Below are 21933 nucleotides of genomic sequence, written 5' to 3' on the forward strand. Positions count from 1 at the left end.
GGTTTTTTTGCTAGATTTCAACAATCATGTTTCAAAGAAAATATAATAACAATAATTGTTTTCTTGGAAACAGTAATTGTTAGACCATAGTTTTACATTTACATGATACAGAATTGTATTTCCTGAAGGATTTTTACCAAAGTTTTTAAATAGCCATACATGTATGACACTTAAAGATCATTGTAAAAATCCATATTTGATTATAATGAACTTTTTTTTTTGTCTTTTAAATGTACTGTTTTAATCCGAGAACCTAAAACACTGTCTGAGCAAATAGTAAGTGCTCAGAAAATATTTGTTGAAAGATTGGCAGACTGACCAAAGGAATGAACATTTCCATGTATTTTCAGAGGCTAAAATTGGTACCCTACCAAGAGACAAATTTGGGGTCTGCAGAAGGAAGATCTTTCTAATGCAGAGATCCCCAATCCTGGGATGGGAGTTAGAGCCCCTGTCATTAAAGGAGGCTCGATGACTGGGATGCTACGTGGAAGTTGCATTCAAAGACCTCTGAAATTTTTTTCAGCTCCAATACTCTATGCTTCTTTTTTTTTAAATTGAAATATAGACAGCTTGCAATGTTGTGTTAATTTCTGCTGTCCAGCATAATTTCAGTCATACATATAAATACATATATTCCTTTTCATATTCTTTTTCATTGTGATGAACTTGAAAGTAATGGCCATTCTCATTCCTGTCACTCCTCATAATGTCATTAGCATAGAACTTACGTATCCTTTTACCAGCTTCACCCATTGTCGTGACAAAGCAGAGCACCAGTAAAGGCAGCTATGGTGCATTTGCGACTATTACTGCGTAAATAACCAATTTGCTTTGAGAGGGATGCGTGTAATAAAATCATCATGGTGAAAGGCCTTTTTGATAGAAGAAAGACCATAATATGGAAAAATTTCCTCATAACACTGCTTTCAAGCTACAAAATGAGTGTCAATTCTATTAGAGTGTAGAGCTAGACTTAAAAAATTTCACCTAATACGTTCTATATGTTGTATCTTTCTGTATTTTAGATGCTAGTCCTTTGTCAAATATGTTGTTAGCAAATACATTCTCCCACTCTGTGGCTTGTCTTTTCATCTTCTTAATAGGATCTTTCAGAAATAAAGGGTTTTAATTTTATAAAGCTCAATTTATTTTCTTTTTACTAATTTTTTTTGGTGTCAAGTTTAAGGACTCCATCTAGTCCTAGATTTTGAAGATTTTCTCCCACATGTTTTTCCCCTAAAAGCTTTATAATTTTATGGTTTAAGCCAGTGGTCCATTCTGAGTTAGTTTCTGTATAAAGAGTGAGGCTTGGGTCAGGGTTCATTTCTTTGCCTGTGGTTGCCCACTGGCTCCAGCACCATTTGTTGAATAGGCTATCTTTCTGCCTTGAATTGCTTTTGCACGTTTGTCAAAAATTAGTTGTGTGAGTCTATTTCTGGGTTCCCAGTTCTGTTCCACTGATGTCTATGTCTGTTCTACCAATACCACACTATCTTGATTCCTGTAGCTATATAATAAGTTTTGAAATTCAATTGGCCTATCCTTCTTTATTTTTCCTTTTCAAAGTTGTTTTAGCTATTTCAGTTCTTTTGTTTTTCCCTATAAGTTTTAGAATAATCTTGTGTCTATAGAAACAACGTTGTTGAGATTTTGGTAGGAATTGTGGTAATTCTGTATATCGCTTTGGGGAGAACTGACCTCTTTATTATGTTTATTTCTAATCCATGAGCATAATATATCTGGCCAGTTTTTTAGATATTCTTTGCTTTCTTTCATCAGTGTTGTATGGTTTTCAGCATAAGTCCTATACGTATTTTGTTAGATTAACATCTAAGAATTTAATTTTCTTGAGTAATTACAGAAAGTCAAACTGTATCTTAAAGGATGACTATAGTAAGTGAAGAAGAGGGGAAAGGCATTCCAGACAAAGGAAAAAGAATATGCAAGAATCAAAACCTTGAGGAAGCTGGAGTATATAGTGGGGTGCATGGGGAGATAGGAGAATCAGGTAGTCAGTGGAGCCAGATTGTAGCCAAGTTGCAAAGGGCCTTGAATAAGATAATTTTTTTTAAGGCAGTGGAAAGCTCTACGTGATATTGGAGTGGGGTAGTGCAATCAGATTTTGTATTTGTGTTTGTTACTCTTGTAGCAGCAAGGCTATGTTTGAGGGGGCAGTGGCTTGTAGTATACAGGTAGGAGGCTGCTGTAGCAGTCCGGGTGAGGAGGGAGACGTGAAGATAATGAGTTCACTTTTATACTTGTGTTTGAATGTTTGCAAGCTTTTTGAGTATATTTTGGGAAGCCACATAAAGCTTATCTGCTCTATGAGGGTAGGAATTATTTTTGCCTTATTCACTACTTATCCCTAACAGAAAGTACAATGTTTAAATATAAATGTGTGATAGATACATGTTTGATGAATGAATGCGTGAATTATATGTCTGTTAAGCAATTGGAAATAGGGGACTAGACTAGAGCTTGCAAGACTTGCCTAGAGGAAAGTAGTGAATGGGATTTTGGTATATTTTTTAATAGCTGATAATTTAATCCACATGATAAGATTAAAGAATTCCAGGGGAGTGTTCAGAATTAAAGCTTAACAGGCTGAATTTTGATCCCAGTGAAAATAGAAATATAAGGGATAGCAGAAAACTGAAAAGGAGTAGTGTTGTGGCTTGACGAGCATGGTAACATAGATCCAAGGGAAAAGTTCCATTAAGGCGATGCAGGTGCTGCTCCCCAGTCATGCTGGGGTGATGACTACAGCAGAGATTTGAATTTGGCAATTAGGGCAGCATTGTTGTTCCCGAATAAGAGAATTAGTATACTGGTTTCTGCACGTAGAAGATACTGTAAGAAATATGATGAAGGAAAGGAGCATGAAATAGCTTGGGTCTAGGGAAGGTAAGGGCTGTTGCTGAGCTGAGCATGTGCCGTGGAGGATACTGATAACATTCGCAGAGGAACTGGGAGGGGAAGGTTTCAATAGAACGGGAAACATTTTCCTTGTATGGTAACAGGAGCACTACTATAGATAAATTTAAGAGAAGTTTGTAGGATTTTTATTTTCTAATTTAATTTTGGTTAATTTGTCTCTTATTTTAGAAGCTAGGGCTCTTGCTGATATTAATAAATCTGTGTTCTTTTTCAAGGATAATTTTAAGATTGTTTTATTTATTTGCCAATTGAAAGTAATTAATCTTTGCTTTTATGGGGATGTTCTTATTTGGATTAGTTAAGTTGAAAACAATTTAGTGTGAAATGTATTTACTGATGGTCCCGCTACAAATAACACATATAAAACAAAAATATCTTTTATTTCTACAGATAGTTTCTATGTTACCTGGGGAGCCAAACATAATTCAGGGACAAGGGCAGCCCCGGGACAGCCTTTGCCTCCACATGGGAAACCACTTGGAAAACTAAATTCTGCAGATCTGAAGGATGTTATTAAAAAGGTATAATACGAATTGTGAATTTTTACCTTTTTTTTTTTAAAAATCATGAATTTGAATTGGGATTTGATTAAAACCATTAGAGTCATTTTCAAAATATTGCAAGCTTTTTGCAGACATGAAGTGAAAGATCACAGAATAGGCAAAGCTGCTTGCTATCTTTTGGAATTTAGCTGAATGTGGCAAATGTAACGAGCTGCACATGTACTTACACAGACAGGTGTAAAATAGCTAGGATGCGTGGTGGGGGAAGGTACCCGAGACTGGAACTGTGAAAAGGCTAATTATTAATTGGTAAATCATCCTAGAAAAATGGTGTTAAACTTTAGTGAGCATTAGAATCACTTTGAGAACCAGGAAATTTGCTGATTCATGGGTTCCATCCCGAGGAAGTCTGATTCAGTAGGTATGAATCCAAATATGAAAAACGTTAGGAAAAAATCAAAATTTCTGATAGGCTCCCAAGTGGTGTTGATGCAGCTGGTCCACTGAAGTTTTGAGTAGCACTGTCCTAGAGAGTTATTTTTTCTTTAACTTTGATTACAATAAAGAAGAAATGTTGCTTTAAAAATTAGTATTTATATTGGAAGTTAATGTGGATTTTATATCAAGAAAAGTTTTTCATGTTCTGGTGAACTGATTTATTTGCCTGGAATGGATACTAGCAAAGTTTGGGGGTATGGCAAGTTGTTAAATATGTGAAGCTTATTTAGTGAAATACTGAAGCCTAAAACAGAAACTGTCCTTCTCTCTTCCTGCACCCCATCACATGGCTCCTGGCGGGGCGTACTGCCTGTGTGTGCGCTTTTGATTCCTTGCTGGGCAGTGCGTGAGAACGAGAGTTCACAAATTATTTTTATTTAGGCACTGAGTTTCAAGAGTTTGAGCATTGTTTTATGGTCTCTGAACACTGTCTTGTAACAAGTGGTCAAATTTGAGAGCATTTGACGTTTTTATAATTCACCTGTTATCTGACACTGCTTTTTTTTTTTAATGATGTTCAAAAGTAACTGATTGCTGTGGGCCCTTCAACTTGTTTGACATCATATATGTGTTTCCTTACAAAGTGCCATAAGCCTGGGTTACTAGATGATTAAGAGACAGTGTGAGATGACACGTCGTTACTCAACGCCTTTTCTAGGGTGCATCCAGAATATAATACCTTAATCTAGATAATTAACCTTTTATTATGTAATTGGGACTTCTGTTCATTATGAAGTATTCTTTATGATTTTTTAAAGGGTCTTATTCATTATGGACGAGATAACCAGAACTTAGATATTTTACTTTTCCAAGAAGTCCTGGAGTATATGTCTAGGATAGACAGAGTGCTGAGTTGTCCTGGCGGCTCGCTGCTGTTAGCAGGGCGCAGTGGTGTGGGTCGTCGGACCATCACTTCTTTAGTCAGCCATATGCATGGAGCAGTGCTGTTTTCGCCAAAGATTTCCAGGGGATATGAACTGAAGCAGTTCAAAAATGATCTCAAACATGTGAGTCACAATCTTTTGTTCTAGTCGGTTTTAAATCATAATTAGTTATCACTCTAAAACTTAAGTTTTAAGTCTCTGATATAAAATACAGTCTTTATTTTAATTTTGATGATTATTTTCCCCATGATGATTAGAAAATTATTTTTATATACAGATAGGAAAAAAATTCCTATTATGATTTTCAGCTCTAGGTACCCCAGATTATGGGATGTTATATAGAAAGGGAAGATAAACTAAAGGATGGAATTTAAATAGAATGTATGTGGTGGGGGGAGGGTACAGCTCAAGTGGTAGAGCTGCATGCTTAGCATGCACAGGGTCGTGGGTTCAATCCCCAGCACCTCCATTAAGTAAATAAATGAACCTAATTACCCTCGCCCAAATTTGAAAAAAACCTGAAAAACAAATAAAAATTACATATGTAAAAATGATCCTCCAACTTTTGTTTTAATGTCCTAACTATAAAATAATTAAAATTTCTGCCCAATATTTGTTTATGGACTGGATTTACTTTCCAACCTATATGGCTAAATTTTGATTACTTCAGTATCAATCAATAAAAATAACTTGGATTACATACAGAATGAAACTTTTTAACTGTGCCAAAAATGCTGCATGGGTGCCAAAATGTATGTCCTCTTGTGCAGGTGCTGCATCTTGCAGGTATCGAAGCACGGCAGGTGGTTTTACTGCTTGAGGATTACCAGTTTGTTCATCCGACATTTCTGGAGATGATCAATAGCCTTTTGTCTTCAGGCAAGTAATTGGTTATGATTTAAAGCTAATAAAAATAATAATGTAAAAGTTATACAAGTAAAATGGTTTTGCATAAAATGTTTCAGAAAGCATTTGGCATAGCTTTTATCACAGTGATGTGGGTTAAACATTAAACATGCCCAGAGCAGGAAAACTGAGGAACTTTGTTTTTATAAAAGCAAGAGATCATGGAATTCTATAAAAATGATTATTAATATTGAATATTGGTGAATATACTCAGAAATTGGCCCTGTCATACACTTTTGGTAGGACTGTTATCTGTCATAATCTTTTGGGAAAGTTACAACCAGTACTTGTTTAAGACATGTGCCATACCCTTTGATATAGCAATTATGTTATCTGTAGAAATTTTAACTATAGAAATAAAAAAATTAGTATGTAAGGAAATATGTAGTATATTTGTAATAAAATTTTTGATAGAACCTCACTGTCCATTATTAGAGGAATGGTTGAATAATTATGATATGGCCTTAAATATGGCTATAGATTAACAGATACATTACAGATATAAGAGATCTTATATTTCTTGAATTGTGGTTTCTCTTGTTGTCTCTGGAGCCACGTGACCTTCTTGCTGGTCTTCTGGAGAGGATACCTGCAATTTCTTGTACTTCTTTCTTTTCTGAAGAGTTTATGAAGTTTACTAGAATCTCCTTAAAATGAATAATCACTGTTAGTAGAACTGGTATGAGGTAGCTTAGTTTTAAACTTGGACCAAGAGTATTTTATTACTTAAGTATAAAGCAAACCTTGTTAAAAAGTCAGTTTCAACTATGAATTGTTCCATTGTGGAGACCTGAGGACAAATTTACATGCTGCTCACATTCCACTCAGCTTTTATTAAATATTTGGTTTGTAACTTGCTAGGTAGGCTCTGAGATAAAAGCCTTTTTTTCAGAATTTAACAGCTTTGGCTGAAGAAAACATTTCATTTGTAAAGTGAGGTATCTGAACTTTAACGCCTAGATGAGAAAGAAGTACACACTGGGACTCTGGTTAGACAAATGGAGGGTCAGTTTCTGTTAAAGGCAACGGTTTGTGGCCTTTTTGTATGAATAACCTCTTTTGATTTTTAAGGTGCACATTCTTGCATATTGCTTAAATCGTCACTAGGTGGAGACCTTGTTCATTTTGGCTGAGATAAACTAGTAGGCCAGATATATAGGGATTTTGTTTTATTTTGTAAAAGCAAACATCCAGATAAGCATTAACTCAGTAACTGTTTTTACCTTAAGATAAACTGGTCTTCATAATGAAGATATAATGGCAAAAATCATAAATAGTTAAATCTTGGTAAAGTTAAATTTTGCTGACATTGTTGGCAAAAAATGTGTTTGAAAAATACTTTCCGAGAAAGTACTTAATAGGCCTTTCTCTTTTTTATATTTCTAATTCTTATTCCCTTTAGTATAAATAGAGCTAGCTTCCTTTGCTACATTTAAGAGATCAAAAGCATTTTGGTATGGCTGAAATTTAAAGAAAGACACAGAACAAATTTATGTATGCATGTGTTTGAGTATGTACACACTTGGTGGATGCGGGTGGTCTGGTACCTCTGAGCTGAGCCTAAACAAAGGTGGGGATTCAGACTGTGAGGGGCCCTGCGTGATTGCAGTGCTTTTGATATGTAGCAAAAGAATTTTCACTTAGTCTTACAGTTTCTTCTGCGCTACAAATGTATTGGCTTAACAAATACTCATTAAATACTGGATTTTTTGTGCTGAACAACACGTGGTTCAGGGCCCCTTTCAAATTCTTGTAGTCTTAATCAACTTCGACTGACTTTCATCATCCTGTTGCACAGTAGCAGGCCATGGACTGATTCTCCTCATTTCTAATACACACCTATTGATTCATTTGTTCAGTCATTAATTCATTCATTTACTTAACAAATATTTATGTTTTAGATACTTTGATAAGAATGTCATAAGCTTAATATTGATCATGATCAGATTTTGCCGTCTGAGGATTCAGAAGCTAATTGGGCAGGACGGAAGTTACTCATTCATTATTAAATGATGTGGTAAATGCTAAGCAGTGATATGTTTGGACATTATGTGAAAGAGAAAAGTGTGTTGTACTTCGCATGTGGGTAGTCAGGAAAGGCTCATGGGTATAGTTGGCAAAAGCATATCTTGAAGGATGAACAGTAATTTTGGAGGAAGATGAGGGCAGGAGGAAGACTGTGAGTGTAATGTATTCCAGGAGGAGGGACTATTTCATTACATTTATGGAACACAAGGAAGTTCATTGAGACTAGAAAGACAAGGTCTTCTGGGGACGGTGTAGAGAAGGACTTGGAAAAGCAGATAGCTGGCTAGATTATGAACTGTCTTTAATGGCTTGAATAGGAGTTTGAATTTTATCAAATGAAGGCTACAGATGTAAATTTATGAATAATATAGACATGATAGGGTTTGTTTATTCTTGGAAACAGATTGAATAAGGGCAGATTATTTAATATAAAAATGGAAGAAGCATTATGTGTGTAAAATGTTTTTGAATTAGTGAGTGCAGCCAAAATTCAAAAGAAATGCAATGTTCTTTTGTAGGAGAAGTTCCTGGACTCTACACTCTTGAAGAATTAGAGCCCTTGCTGCTGCCTCTGAAAGATGAGGCTTCACAGGATGGCTTTTTTGGACCCGTCTTCAATTACTTCACATACAGTAAGTGGCACAGAACTTGTGAATCAATTTAAACTACGGTTTATGTGAAATAAATACCATTTAATTTGGCTTGCTTTCTCATTATTGCAGAGGTATCTTAAGTCTTGGGTCCACTTGGTGATTTCTACTTTTTTTGGTATTTTGGTAATTTGTACTTTTTTTCTTTTTCATAGAACTTTCAGAAAATAGCACATAGGTAGCCGAAAGGCTAATAACCTACAGTAAAAACATGTTAGCAAAATTTTAGCAGAAGAGAAGGATGAAAGTGTGGTAATGTTCTTTGGAATTGCTGCCATTGTTTTCAAGTGGCAGAATTAGTGCTTTAGTACCCCGTATCTTAGAGGATTACTGAACTGTTTAGATTGTGCCAGGCTATATTTTTTTTGAAAGTACTTTTTATTATTGCAGAAGTTTCATGTTGACTGTAGATGCTGAAAATTGATAAGCACAAAATGAAGTAATGATGCCACCACCCAGACGCTACTACTATGCTGACCTTTATTTTTCTAAGCGAACATTAATTACTGATGAAACAGAACATTGTTAAAGAGCTACCCGCCCTTCCTTCTCCTTCAGGTTTACTGGGAAATTCCACCACACTTCTGAGAAACAGATCATCTCAGTGCTGTTTTAAACTCAGTGCTATCTAATTCAGAGGTTAGAAAATGAGATTTTCCAAATCTCTTTTTATGATGGGAAAATGATGTTGATATTGAAACAGGGACAAGGTAATTCTAAAAGAAAACCAGAGCTCAGTTTTGTGTGGGAATATTAGAGTGAAGATCCTTGAAAGAAAAATTAAAAATGGAATCTGGTATCGCAATTGAAAAGTAACATACAAAACGGCAGTCTAGTATGTATTCTCATCTTCATGGTGAGTGTCCTTCTGGAGCTTTTTTCTTAGCAGACACACACACACACACACACACACACACACACACACACACACACACACACACAAGTATTTTTTAACCAAAATGAAAATTATACTGTAAAACTGTTTTATAGCTTGTTTTTTCAATAAATAGCTCCTATCATCCCATTTCAGAAAATTTCTATTTCATAAAACCAGACCATATGTAGGTTTCTCTAATTATTTTTGCAATATTCCATGATTATAATTTTCTCATTTTTTTTTTTTAGGAATTCAGCAAAACTTGCATATTGTCTTGATAATGGATTCTGCAAATTTAAACTTCATAATAAACTGTGAGAGTAATCCAGCTTTGCACAAGAAATGCCAGGTGTTGTGGATGGAGGGTTGGTCAGATAGCAGTATGAAGAAAGTAAGTTTAACGTTTAAGTGTGGAAATAAAAAACAAGCACATTTAAAATTTTTTTAATTAAAATTGTTTTTACTGAAGTGTAGGTGATTTACAGTGTTTCAGGTGTACAGCAAAGTGGTTCAGTTATACATATATATTTTTTCTTTTCATTCTTTTCCATTATAGCTTATTACAAGAAATTGAATATAGCTACCTGTACTGTACAGTAGGTTCTTGTTCATCTGTTTTATATATAGTGATGTGTGCCTATTAATCCCCACCCTCTAGTTTATCGCTCCCTACCTTTTCCCCTTTGGTAACCATAGTTTGTTTTCTACGTCCATGAGTCTGTTTTTGGTTTGTAAATAGAATTTGTATCATTGTTTTTTAGATTCCACATATAAGTGATATCATGTTATTTGTCTTTCTCTGTCTGACTTACTTCATGCAATATGATAATCTTTAGGTCCGTCCACGTTGCTGCAAATGGCATTATTTCATTCCTTTTTATGGTTGAGTAATAGTCCATCATGTGTCTATACTACGTCGTCTTTATCCATTCATCTGAGCACAGTCTTTAAAGTTACTGATTTTCACAACTTCTCTTTGCTGTTTATTATACTACCTTTGTTGTGGCACTGAACATCTCTCATATGTTTGAAAGTAACTTTGTTTTCTTTATACTCTTGTGTGATAGTTCAGTTGAGGTTGAATTTTAGGTTGAAGATTATCAAGATTACAGAAATATTTATCATACTTTAAAAATTTTATGCATTTCATTTCCTAGCCTATCATAGGTTAACTTATAATAAAAAAAAAAATCCCAGCAATAATTTCAGTTGTTAAACTTAAAAACATTGTAGATCCTTTAAAAAAAATCTGTCATTGTTATGCTGTGTGTTTGGAGAGGGATGAATTTAAAGAGTGAACTCATAGCCCCATCTCAACTGGAAGCCTTTGCTTTGTTTGAAGAAATAATAATTTTCAATAGTGTCTCTTTGAATGATAGTCATATGCCCAGTCATTCATTTATTTTTGTATGATAGAAGTGCACTCTAATGCTTGTCATAATTTTTAGGATGGAGCATAATTTGAGATGATAGACAGGGTTTACAGGTGGGTTGATACTTTAGATTTCAGTAAGTAGATAAAGGAGAGAAAAGTGTGGAGGCCACATGAACAAGAGACATTTATTAAGTTGTAATTATTGAGTGCTGCTTTTCTATATATTGGAAATACAGCAGAAAAAAAGAGACAAGACCCAGCCCTCATGGAATTTACATTCTTTTGGGGGATATCTCGGGGGGAAGCTTTCTAGGTGAAGACCCTGAGATGAGAGCATGACTGGTGATTTTGAGGATCAGCAAGAAGCCAGTTCATTTGTAACACAGTCATCAGGGGACAGTAGTTGGAGGTTAGGTCAGGGAAGTAAGAGGAGAACAGTTAGGGTGGGGCTTTGGAAGCTATTACGAAGATGTTAGGTTTTCCTGGGAACCAGGAAGGGATCCTTTGGAGGCTTTTGAGTAAAACTATTCTAATGTTTTAATGGGTTACTCTTGACTTGTAAATAGACCATAGAGGACGAGAAGGAAGCAGTTATAAAGATGCTGTAATAATCCAGATGGGAGACGAGGATGGCTTGCTCCCAGGATGTGGTAGAGGTGGTGAGTGGCAGATACTGGATGTGTTTTGTGGTAGAAACAACAGAAGTCGCCGACAGACGGTACTAAGGCAGAAGATAAAGGGAGGAGTTAAGGATACCGCCAAGTTTGTTGGCTTGAGCGCCTAGAAGGATGGAGTACCTGTCAGTTGAGAAGGGGAGACTGAGAGAAGAACATTTAAGAGGAGAATATGTGACTTTTAGCTTTAGATGTGTTAAATATGAGATGTCAGACATCCAAGTTGTAAGATGGAGAAGGCATTTGAATACATGAGTTCAGGGGTTAAGGTCTGTGAATTATCAGAGTATAGGTGGTATTTAAAAGCTATGAGAAAGAATATCTCTAAGGGAATGAATGTTGACAAGAGAGGGAAGAGATCTGAAAGCTGAACCCTGGGAACTAGAACATTAAGAAGTTGAGATGTAAAGGAACCAGCAAAGGATACTGAGAAGGAGCTGCTTGGGAAATAGGAAAGCAGGAAAGAGTGAAGACAAGTGATGCCCAGAAGCCAACGAAGGCAGCATTTTGAAGAATTAAGGAAGCACGAACTGTGACACGTGGAAGGAGATCCAGCCTGGGAACTGATCATTGGATTCAGCAGCGTGGAGTCCATCGGTAACCTTGATAAAGCAGTTTCAGTTAGTAGTAGAAAAAGGCTACATTGAAATACGTTTCAGAAAGAATGAGAAGATTGGAGAGCGAATATGGTCACCTTTTTGGAGGGATTTTGTTATAAAGTGGAAAAGAAAAATGGATCAGTAACTGGAGAAAGTGGTGGTTAAAATAGTGCTTTCTTTTTTAATTTTAAGGTGGGTCAAACTATAGCGTGTTCATGTGCTGTTGGGAATGAAAATAAAAGCAAAAAAAAATACATGTTACATGAGAGACGGGGAAAGTTGCTAGAATAGTATCCTTGGGTAGCAGACAGCATATGGGTCAAACATGAAACGATTAAGGACAGGCCTTTGCTTGAGGATGGAAGCGTCATCCGTAATAACAGGAAGGACCAGGGTCAGGGGCACAGGTGAGCAGTAGGCTCACCAAGCAGGTGAGCAGGTGTGGTGCTGGCAAGCTTTGGACACCCTTCTGGTTGTTTCCGTTTTCTCAGTGACATAGGAAGTAAGATTATCAGCTGGGAGATAAGTTGAGGGAAGAAATTTTGGTGTCTTGAAGAGCTGTAAGTGGAGATGGAAACTAGTAGTTTGGAAGAGTGGGCGAAAAGTTTAGGAGTATGGTAGCCAGGTACCATGAAGGGTTCTCGCGAGGTTAGTGATTATGAAGTTCAGCTGAGGCTGTTCGGCATAGTCGTGTGTTTTCTCTCCAGTCGCGCGTGCACTCGTGGGTGTGGACCTGCAGTAGGTGCTGACCTGCATTTAACCACTGGGGCTTTGCTGCTTGAGTGCAACAAAGCAAGGGAAGGCTAAGGGGGTTATGAAATTACAGGAGGAAGATGGTGAGGGACAGGGTAAAGGTGGTGCAGTTAATAGACGGGAGGTCTTGGTGGGACCTGAGGACTGTTGCTGTTACAGAGAGAGTGAGCCCGGGACAAGCGAGTGCCGTGGGAGAAAGTGGGATGTTTGAAAGTGAGGCTATGAGATGGTCTCAGCCACTGTTAGTGACAAGGTCTCAGGAGGCGACCCTTTGAGGTGGGAGCCAGTGACTGAGAAAAAGGCAATAGATAAGATAACAGAAGGACAGGAATTCAAACAATTGAGAGCTGAGCATATTAATAGGAATGAATACAGTTGATAACCCATCCAACTCTTTTTACAAAGGACTATTTTTATCTCCAAGGAAGAGAAAATGGAGGCAAAGGGGAATGTGAGTGAATCCAGGCAGGAAAACTTTGTAATGTGGGATATTGTTCGGGGGTAAACTGTTGCCCTCTCTTCCCAGCTTTACTGAGGTACAGTTGACACATAAAATTGTATGTATTTACAGCGTATATTTACAGCGTACAACATAATGCTTTGATACATGTATATATGGTGAAGTGACCACAATCAGGCTAATAGAAGGGATGGAGTATTTTAAAGATTTAAGTGAGTTTCCAAAGAAACAAATTTCCATTCATTTAAAAGTGTATGTTGAAAATACTCTCACAGTGGCTTAAGTGTTTTGTCAGAAATCAGTGAAGGTGTTTGAGAAAAGAACGCATTATTTGGCTCAAGAACCAAGACACTTTCAAACTCGGCATTAATTAAAGGGATCTTTTGGCTTAATGTTTTATTCAGTCTGAGAAATTCAGAAAATGATTTTGACCTAATTACATGGATTATTTGTACTCTTGTTATGAATGTTAACTGTATCGGGTGGAAGTTGAAGGTTTTTGGCTTAATTTTAAAATTTCAGAGTTCTATTAATTTAATTTTTTCCCAGAAACAGATATTTTAAAAAACATTTTTGTATATTTTAAAATAGTACTCTTATTATAAGATTATAATATTTTCTTTAGTAATAATGATACCTGTTCATGAAACTTTATTTTCTTATTTGTGACAGTGGCAAAAACCTAGCTGTAGCTAGACAATAGATAGTTTTTAGGATCAGCAATTATGTTGATGTCAATTATGTTAATTAACAATTATGAAATTATTTTCATTTACTTTTAGTTATTTCTTTTTAAGAAAGCTAAGAATCCTCTTACTCTTTTATGCCATGAAGGCATTTTATTAGTTTGATGCCAAAAAACTTTATTTTACTATTTTATGATTTTAAGTTATTTTCTTATTCAATCAAAATAGTGATTTTCTTAAAGTTTAAGCATTTTTCAAGTGAGATGTTGGAGCTTTTTTCCTAGGTGCTATTAATTTGCAATCAACTGATGTTTGATATATGTCAAGTAAGCCATTCCTTGACTAGGAAATAATGTCTTCTAAAGAGTGACTTTTTTTTTTTTTTTTTTTTTTTTTTTGGTCTTAGTCTGGAAAGAATCCTAGAAGGAAAGTCCAGTTGATACTGTTTTTTTGTGTGTGTGTGTGTGTGTGTTAAAGTTTTTTAACCTCTGATATTGGATTTACTTAAACTTTTTCATAGTGAATTGCGGTTAAAGAAATGCTCTTCCTGTTTTAGATACCTGAAATGTTATTCAGTGAAACAGGTGGTGAAGAAAAATATAGTGACAAAAAAAGAAAAGAAGAAAAGAAAAAAAATTCAGGTAGTATTTTGATAAAATTTATTTTATCTAATTTTTATTGATGAAATAATTGGGCATGTTCTAATGTTGTAGAACTATTGAAGATTCCTGATGATTATGAATTTGAATAATGCTAAACTAACAAAGTTAAATTTCTTTTGATGCAAACTAAACTTTAAAGCCCTCTTGATTTGTAAACTAATATTTATGTCATTTCATATAGGACTTAACAGAATATCTGTTGTTTGAAATTAAGAAATTAAAAAATTTTATTTTTGATCTGAATGATCTAAAAGACTTACATTACTTTAGGTTTTTAACTAATAGCCTAAACTTTTTTTTTATTTAAAAAAAATTCTTATTGAAGTATAGTTGATTTACAATGTTGTGTTAATTTCTGGTGTACAGCAAAGTGATTCAGTTATATGTACATTCTATTTAATGTTCTTTTCCATATGCTATTACTGGATATCGAATATAGTTTCCTATGCTATACAATAGGACTTTATTTTATATATAGTAGTTTGTGTCTGCTAATAACAAACTCCTAATTTATCTCTCCCTGCCCCTTTCCCCTTTAGTAAGTTTGTTTTCTAAGGCTGTGAGTCTCTTTTGTAAATAAGTTCATTTGTATCATATTTTAGATTCCACATATAAGTGATATCATATGGTATTTGTCTTGACTTAACTTCACTTAGTATGATAATCTCTAGGTCTATCCATGTTGCTGGAAATGGCATTATTTCATTCTTTTTTATGGCTGAGTAATATTCCATTATATTTGTTCATCGGTCAATGGATATTTAGGTTGCTTCCATGTCTTGGCTATTATAAGTAGTGCTGAACATTGAGATGCATGTATTTCAAATTAGAATATTCTTCAGATATGTGCCCGGGAGTGGGATTGTTGGATCCTATACCAACTCTATTTTTAGTTTTTTAAGGAACCTCCATACTGTTTTCCATAGTGGCTGTCTGACGTCTCCTAAACTTTTCATATTAGCTTATCAGTTAGATATGTCAAAACACTCCATTCATATTCAAAAAATGCATTATGATTTATTGAATATGGTCATACTGTATTCTTCAATATCCTCCTCATTTTCTCCATTTCCAAATTAATTTTGAATGTGGTCTTTATTTTTTTTCTATTATAGCATATTCATTTATTTAATCTAACCATCTAATCATTAAATATTTATTGAACTTGTTTTATATTAGGTACTGGGCTGGATACTGGAGATGACTTAGGATAGTCTAGTGATAGCAAGAATTATATATAAATGTAAAACTTCGATATAACAATATAAATGATGGTAGAAGTTTATGATGTACATTGAAAAGTAAAACATCTAACTAGCAGATACTATAGGAAGTGGACATTGCCCAGATAGGCAGTTTGGTGAAAGTCATTCTAGTTAGGGTGACTAGCATGGAAAAGGCTTGAATAAATAAAATAGATATTTTAGCCACCAATAGCCTAAAGGGCTGAAACATAGGCCGTGTAAGTAGTAGTCTTGATGAAGAGAAAAAGGTAGGCAGGGTCAGGTAATCTAAGGAGGGCTTGGCTAAATAAGGGCTGTGGCATGCAGAGAAGAGGGAGGAGCCAAGGATGCGTCTCAGGGTTCTGCATGGAAAATTCACTAGAAGTTGATTTTATTCACCAGAGTAAGGAGAACAGGGAAACAGATTGAGACAGTGAGAGGAAGATAATGTGTTTGGTGATGCATGAATTGAATCCAGCGGGAGGTTTTTTTCTTAATTTTTTGGCTTTTGAAGTCCTGTTTCTCCCTGTGTAAGTAAGAGTGGATAGGTGTCATTTGGTTTGGTGTCTCTTTCCATTCAAGAAGCTTTGATTGAGCATACTTTTGTATTACATGTTGTGAAGTCCCAATTCATTTATATGTTATGACAAGCTGTAGATTTATCTTTCTTGCAGCAATAAAAATTGTCAGAGGAAATATATAACAGCAGAAGGATAGAGATCAATGAAATTAAAAAACTCAAATTCATAAGAAAAATGGAAGCTATGAATAGATATGTGAGAAATGCCTGTGCACCTTTAAGTAAAGATGTTATCTTGCAGTTATAATTACATTGAGTAGAGGTATCTGGTAAGAAATAGTTAGGATTATTTTCTCTAATTCTTAATGGATCATGCATTTGTTAAGTTATTTTTGTTTTGTTTCCTCTTTCTAGTTGATTCTGATTTTCTAAAATCATTTTTATTAATCCATGAGTCTTGCAAAGCATATGGTGCTACGCCAAGCCGATATATGACCTTTTTACGTGTGTATTCTGCCATTAGTAGCAGCAAGAAAAAGGAATTATTAAAAAGACAAAGTCATTTGCAGGTACAATAGTGGTAATCTTGAATTACTTTATCTGTATTAAAAGTAAATCAAAGTGCCATGTTGCCTATGGCACATTTTTAGTATAAATAAATATTGTTCTGTATTAAATGTCTTGGGAAACTGTCTCATTTACCTCCCTATATTGCCTATTAGACTACAATAAATTTCTTTGGTTGAATAATTATTTCTTTTCTTTACTGCAGAATATTTATGTGCTTTTGATAGCTTATGGTGCTGTCTTTGAATGTCTTTTTTAGACATTCAGAAATGCCTATTAAAACATAACATCCAATATTATACTTTATTGTAAACTTTAATATTAAAATTATATTTGTATCCATGTCATTTTACTTAGTACATTCTGAACAATTTTCTTTCTGTATTTCTCTAATTGCAGAGCTTAACCTTAACTATGGTATTAGAATGTCAGCCTCAGATGCTGTCAGAGCATTTCCTCTCCAAAGGTCTTGCTTCTCTTTGTGAGGGTAGTAAACTAGGAACCATTAATTGACAAAATTATCTTTATCCTTCTTTCTAATGATTGATTTTCATTTATATTAAGCCACTATACATGCTTTGGGAGGGTTAATTTCCTGATTTAGTTCTTAGTGGTGTTTTAGGTAAATGACTTCAGCCCACAGAGTTGCAGCTTAATTGGGTGAATGGTAGCTGTGTTGAGAACATGAGACAAAATGTGTATGTAAAAAGCCGGCATGTTGCTTGTCGTCTCTGCTGGGTGCAAGTGAATGATTACATTCCTTTTTTGCCATTATTTTCTCACCAAATCTGATTGGTTATATGACAAAACCCCCAGCTTAATATTAAAGAGGAGAGGGAATATTGTCCATGTTCATTCCTTGGGTTACCCATGTGCAGTGGAATGGGCCAGGCCAGCGGCCAAGGACAACCCAAAAAGGAGCTGAGGCATTTCATTTTGAGTGATCGCTGACCAGAACTGTATTTAAAGCACTCTCTTATAAAATACATGGGGAACGGACAGACAGAGAAAGAACCAAGTCATGCCCAGTATAACGAGTGGTCTCTGAGTCCTGTTGCCCAGTCAGTAAGACTGAAAAATGAGAAAGGTTTACGGAGGTTTTGCTTCTATTTTGTTTTTTTTTTTCCGTCCTACCTAATGCAGTGTGTAAAACCCCAGGGTTTAAGCTATCTAATATATGTTGATCTGTTCAGCTTTAATGTGATGATTTAAAATCTGTCTTTCCTTAAAGCCTCTGTGGAGTCTTTTACTACATACTAATGGCTAGACAGTTGAATAAATCATAATTAGCAATAAGAAGACTGAGTCCGCTTGCTGATGTTGCATATGTACACGTACACATTTTTGCTTGATTCTTTCTTAGTCTTTGTTTACCATGTGTGTATAAAATTCCTTTTTTTTTTAATATTGCCAATCAATATTTTATTGATGTAGGCTGGTGTATCTAAACTAAATGAAGCTAAAGCTCTTGTGGATGAACTGAACAGAACAGCTGGAGAACAAAGTGTATTACTTAAAACTAAGCAAGATGAAGCAGATGCTGCCCTGCAGGAGATCACGGTCTCAATGCAGGTAGAGTTAGTGTAAGCATGGAAGCGCGGGAACGCAGACGGGAGCAAGGCCGTTTATGTCTGATTGCCAATCAGTGTGAAAAATAACACTTTTACTTACATGGACTTAAAAAATACCGCTTATTGATACTGAGTAGACTAACAGTGATGTGTGTGCTTGAACTTTTGTGGAAGAGCATGCTGTTTTCCCATATTGTTTAAAATCATGACTCTGTTCTCCTCATTGACCATATATTAATTTATGTAAACCTTATAAATATAAAAATGTAAACATTTTAAATTGGTACAGATTTGTCTATAACTGATTTTGTTTACCATCTGTTAATAATACTTCCTTTTATTTTTCCTAATTTTATCTCCTTCAGGCTTCAAGGGTTTTCCCCGCTTTCAGTATTCTCAAGATTTACAAAATGTCTTTATTCATTCTATTTATATTTCCATGATATTTAAAAATATTTTGCGTATGTCCTCTCTTTGCATTGTCTTCCTCTTGTTGACCTTGCAGAGGAAATTTCTCTGTATCCTTTCTTGCCTGGGTATTCTTTTACACCTGCCAGCCTTCTCAGGGTGGCCCTGCCCTTTACCGTGCTCTTTACTACAGATTTCATAGTGACTACCACCAAAACCAGGTTTTTTTGTCCTTCATCCCTAATCTCTCCTCCAGACTTCGGATTCAAATAGTCTATAATCTGTTAGACATGACTTCTCGGAAGTTTCATGAGCATTACGTCTTGAAACAGGTTCAAAACTGAACTCATAATTTCCTGTCCTGTGTTCTCCTCAGATTATAACACAAGAATATAGCTAATTATTCAAGACAGAACTTGTAAATTATGTTGCCTAAATCCGTATGTCTAATGAATTAAGTTCTGTTAGTTTTACCTCCTTGACGGTGTCTTAAATGTGTTTCCCCATCTCTATGTGGGTAACTATTAACCTTCAAGTCTAATGCCTCTTCTATTTAAATTAACATCAATATTTATCAGACTGGTGTATATATCTCAGTAAAAGTAAATGGCACAAAAGTCCTAGAAATAAAAAAGTTGGAGGGCTTATGATGAAAGGTTTACTTTAAAGCTACAGTAATCAAGGCCAGGTGATATTGATGTAATGATAGACAGATTATCAGGAAACTGTGGAGTTAGAAACAGACTCATACACACATGGTCAATTGATTTTATAAAGACGTACCACTTAAACTGGAAAGGGTGAGCTTTTTGAAAAATGTTACTGGAATATTTGGATATCCCTGTAGAGAGGAAAAAATCCTGGACCTTTACCTTACAATTTATAGCAAAAGTAGCTCAACATGGATTATAGATCTAAAGGTACAGCATAAAATTATAGAACTTCAGAAGAAAACAGCAGGAAGAAAATCCTTATGATTTTGAGTCAGGCAGATTTCTTAGATGTGAGACCAAAATAGAAGAGGGAAATAAATGATGAATTGAACCTCATCAAAATTAACCACTTCTGCTCTTTGAAATAAATTCCAAAGAAAATGAAAAGGCAAGTCACAGACTGGGAGAAAATTTACAAACGTTTATCTGATAAAAGACTTGAATCCAGCATATATAGAAATGATTACAACTCTACCCTAATAGAATTAACGATTCAACTTAAAAACAGGCAAAAAATTTGAACCTGCCCTTTATGAAAGAAGACATACGAAGGGGCCAGTGAGCATATGAAAAAAAGCTCAACATCGTTAGTCAGCAAGGAAATGTAGTGCCCTTGTTTTTAGTTTGAGGCATCATTCTAGTCCTGAGCCATGGAGTCCTTAGCCTGGTAATAACAAATCCACAGCTTCTGTGACTTAATTTCTCAGAAGAGTAACCTTTTTTTTCCCAGTCTTCTGATAGTCAGGAAGGGGAGTGTTATGACTCCATAAATTGCATATTTAAAAATGTTTCTAAATATTCTGTCAAAACTTAGAGAAAGCATCAGCTGTTCTGTAGTTTTCATCAGCCGTTCGCAGCGTTCACACCTAGAGTCTTCTGACTGGTTTCATTCTTCGCCTGGTCGCAGCTGCTGTCCTGAGATTCTTCTCCTTCATCTCAGTTTGCTCCCTTATTTCTGTGGGGCTTATCCCGAAAAGCTTTTGGGGAAGGCATACATGAGACAGAAACTTTGAAATGTCACGTATGTGAACTTCTGCCCTGTCCTTGGTTGGTGGGTTGTGTGCTGGGAATAGTACTCTGGGGAGCAATGCTCTTTTTTCCAGGATATTGAAGGCATTGTTCCAGTTTCTCCTGGCTTCCATAGTTGTGGTTGAAACACTCAAAGCTGTTTTAATTCCTGATCTTTTTTGGGAGTGACTTTTTTTTTTTTTTTTTTTTCCTCTCAACGTCTTTTGGATCTTTGTTTTCATTGTTCTTTCATGGATCTTTGTGTTCACTGAAAGTTACAGTAATTTATCTTGGTTTCAGTTTCTTTTCATCCACTGTGTCTAATGGGGTTCTTTCCACCTGATAAAAGTTCTGGGAAATTTCCTTAAATTATTCTGTTGGTAATTCCTTTCTTTTTATTTCTCTCTTGCTTTTTAGAGTTCTTATTATTTGGACTTTGGACTTTCTAGTCTGGTTCTCTAATTTTTTTTTTCTTACCTTTTTTTTCTTCTCTTTTTGCTCTACTCTTTCAAAATTTCCTCAACTCCATTTTTTAACCCTTTTACTGGTTTTTCATTTTTGTTATATTATTTCTCTGGAGATTAAAAAAAACTCTAAATGTTTCCTTTGGCACTAATTACTTTTTTGTTTGTTTCATTGTTGCAGTATCTCCAGCCAGCTCTTAGAGGATATTGTTTGAAATTTTCTTTTTCCTAAAAATATTTTATCGCTGTTTTTTCCCTACATGATTGCTTTATTCTCAGTTAAAAAATGATTCTTAGTTATTCACAAAAGAAGCCTTCTTTTTGTGTCTTGTCATCTTCATTGAAAAATCTGAGTATGGGAGGAAGGTTATTGTGAGCATCACAAGACGGTTATCTGGACTGATTCAAATGACATAGTCAGAAAAATCTTACCTGGCATGTTGAAATAAATTTGTTGGTAGATGGGGAATTTTCAGAAACAGTAACATTTCCAGATAATTGTTCATATACACATTTAGTGTTTACAAGATGAATTTATCAACTACCTGACCTGGAAGTAATATATCAAAATCAAATGTAATTTTCATACTGTAAAACATTAGCAGAACTTTTTTCCCCAAAGAATTTTGGAATCAAGCAATATAAAGCAGCTAGCCATTTACATGAGGCAGCTAGCCGTTTTTATTGTTAAAAATACCTATCAAATATTTTTTTTCCCCTATAGAATATTGAAGGCATTGTTCCATTTTCTCCCAGCTTCCATTGTTGTTGATTGAAACACCTTTATATTTTTCACCTTTAAAGAGGAATTTGAAATAAGAAAAAAGTAAAAGCTACATAAAGGATAAAACCATGGATAACTGTGTATTTACAAAAGGAAAATACTCAGTACTCATGTGCCTCTGCTCTCAGACCTGTGAACATCAGTGAGATAAACACTGAGTATTGAGCTACTGTTTTCTCT

The 21933-nt window shown here is 35.2% G+C and overlaps 1 protein-coding gene across 5 annotated transcripts in view; it reads left to right on the forward strand.

Annotated features, from left to right (window-relative positions):
* The window catches only part of DYNC2H1 (dynein cytoplasmic 2 heavy chain 1), a 264075-nt gene that overhangs the window by 78502 nt on the left and 163640 nt on the right, over nucleotides 1-21933 (forward strand). For all 5 annotated transcript variants that reach the window (XM_045515383.2, XM_045515381.2, XM_045515382.2 and 2 more), the window contains exons 48-55: nucleotides 3331-3461; nucleotides 4700-4948; nucleotides 5596-5704; nucleotides 8278-8391; nucleotides 9535-9677; nucleotides 14390-14474; nucleotides 16653-16807; nucleotides 18240-18377. In XM_045515383.2, the coding sequence (XP_045371339.2) occupies nucleotides 3331-3461; nucleotides 4700-4948; nucleotides 5596-5704; nucleotides 8278-8391; nucleotides 9535-9677; nucleotides 14390-14474; nucleotides 16653-16807; nucleotides 18240-18377 (1124 nt within the window). The remainder of the gene's footprint in view (nucleotides 1-3330; nucleotides 3462-4699; nucleotides 4949-5595; nucleotides 5705-8277; nucleotides 8392-9534; nucleotides 9678-14389; nucleotides 14475-16652; nucleotides 16808-18239; nucleotides 18378-21933) is intronic.

This window comes from Camelus bactrianus, chromosome 10 (assembly GCF_048773025.1).
Source record: "Camelus bactrianus isolate YW-2024 breed Bactrian camel chromosome 10, ASM4877302v1, whole genome shotgun sequence".
NCBI lineage: Eukaryota > Metazoa > Chordata > Mammalia > Artiodactyla > Camelidae > Camelus > Camelus bactrianus.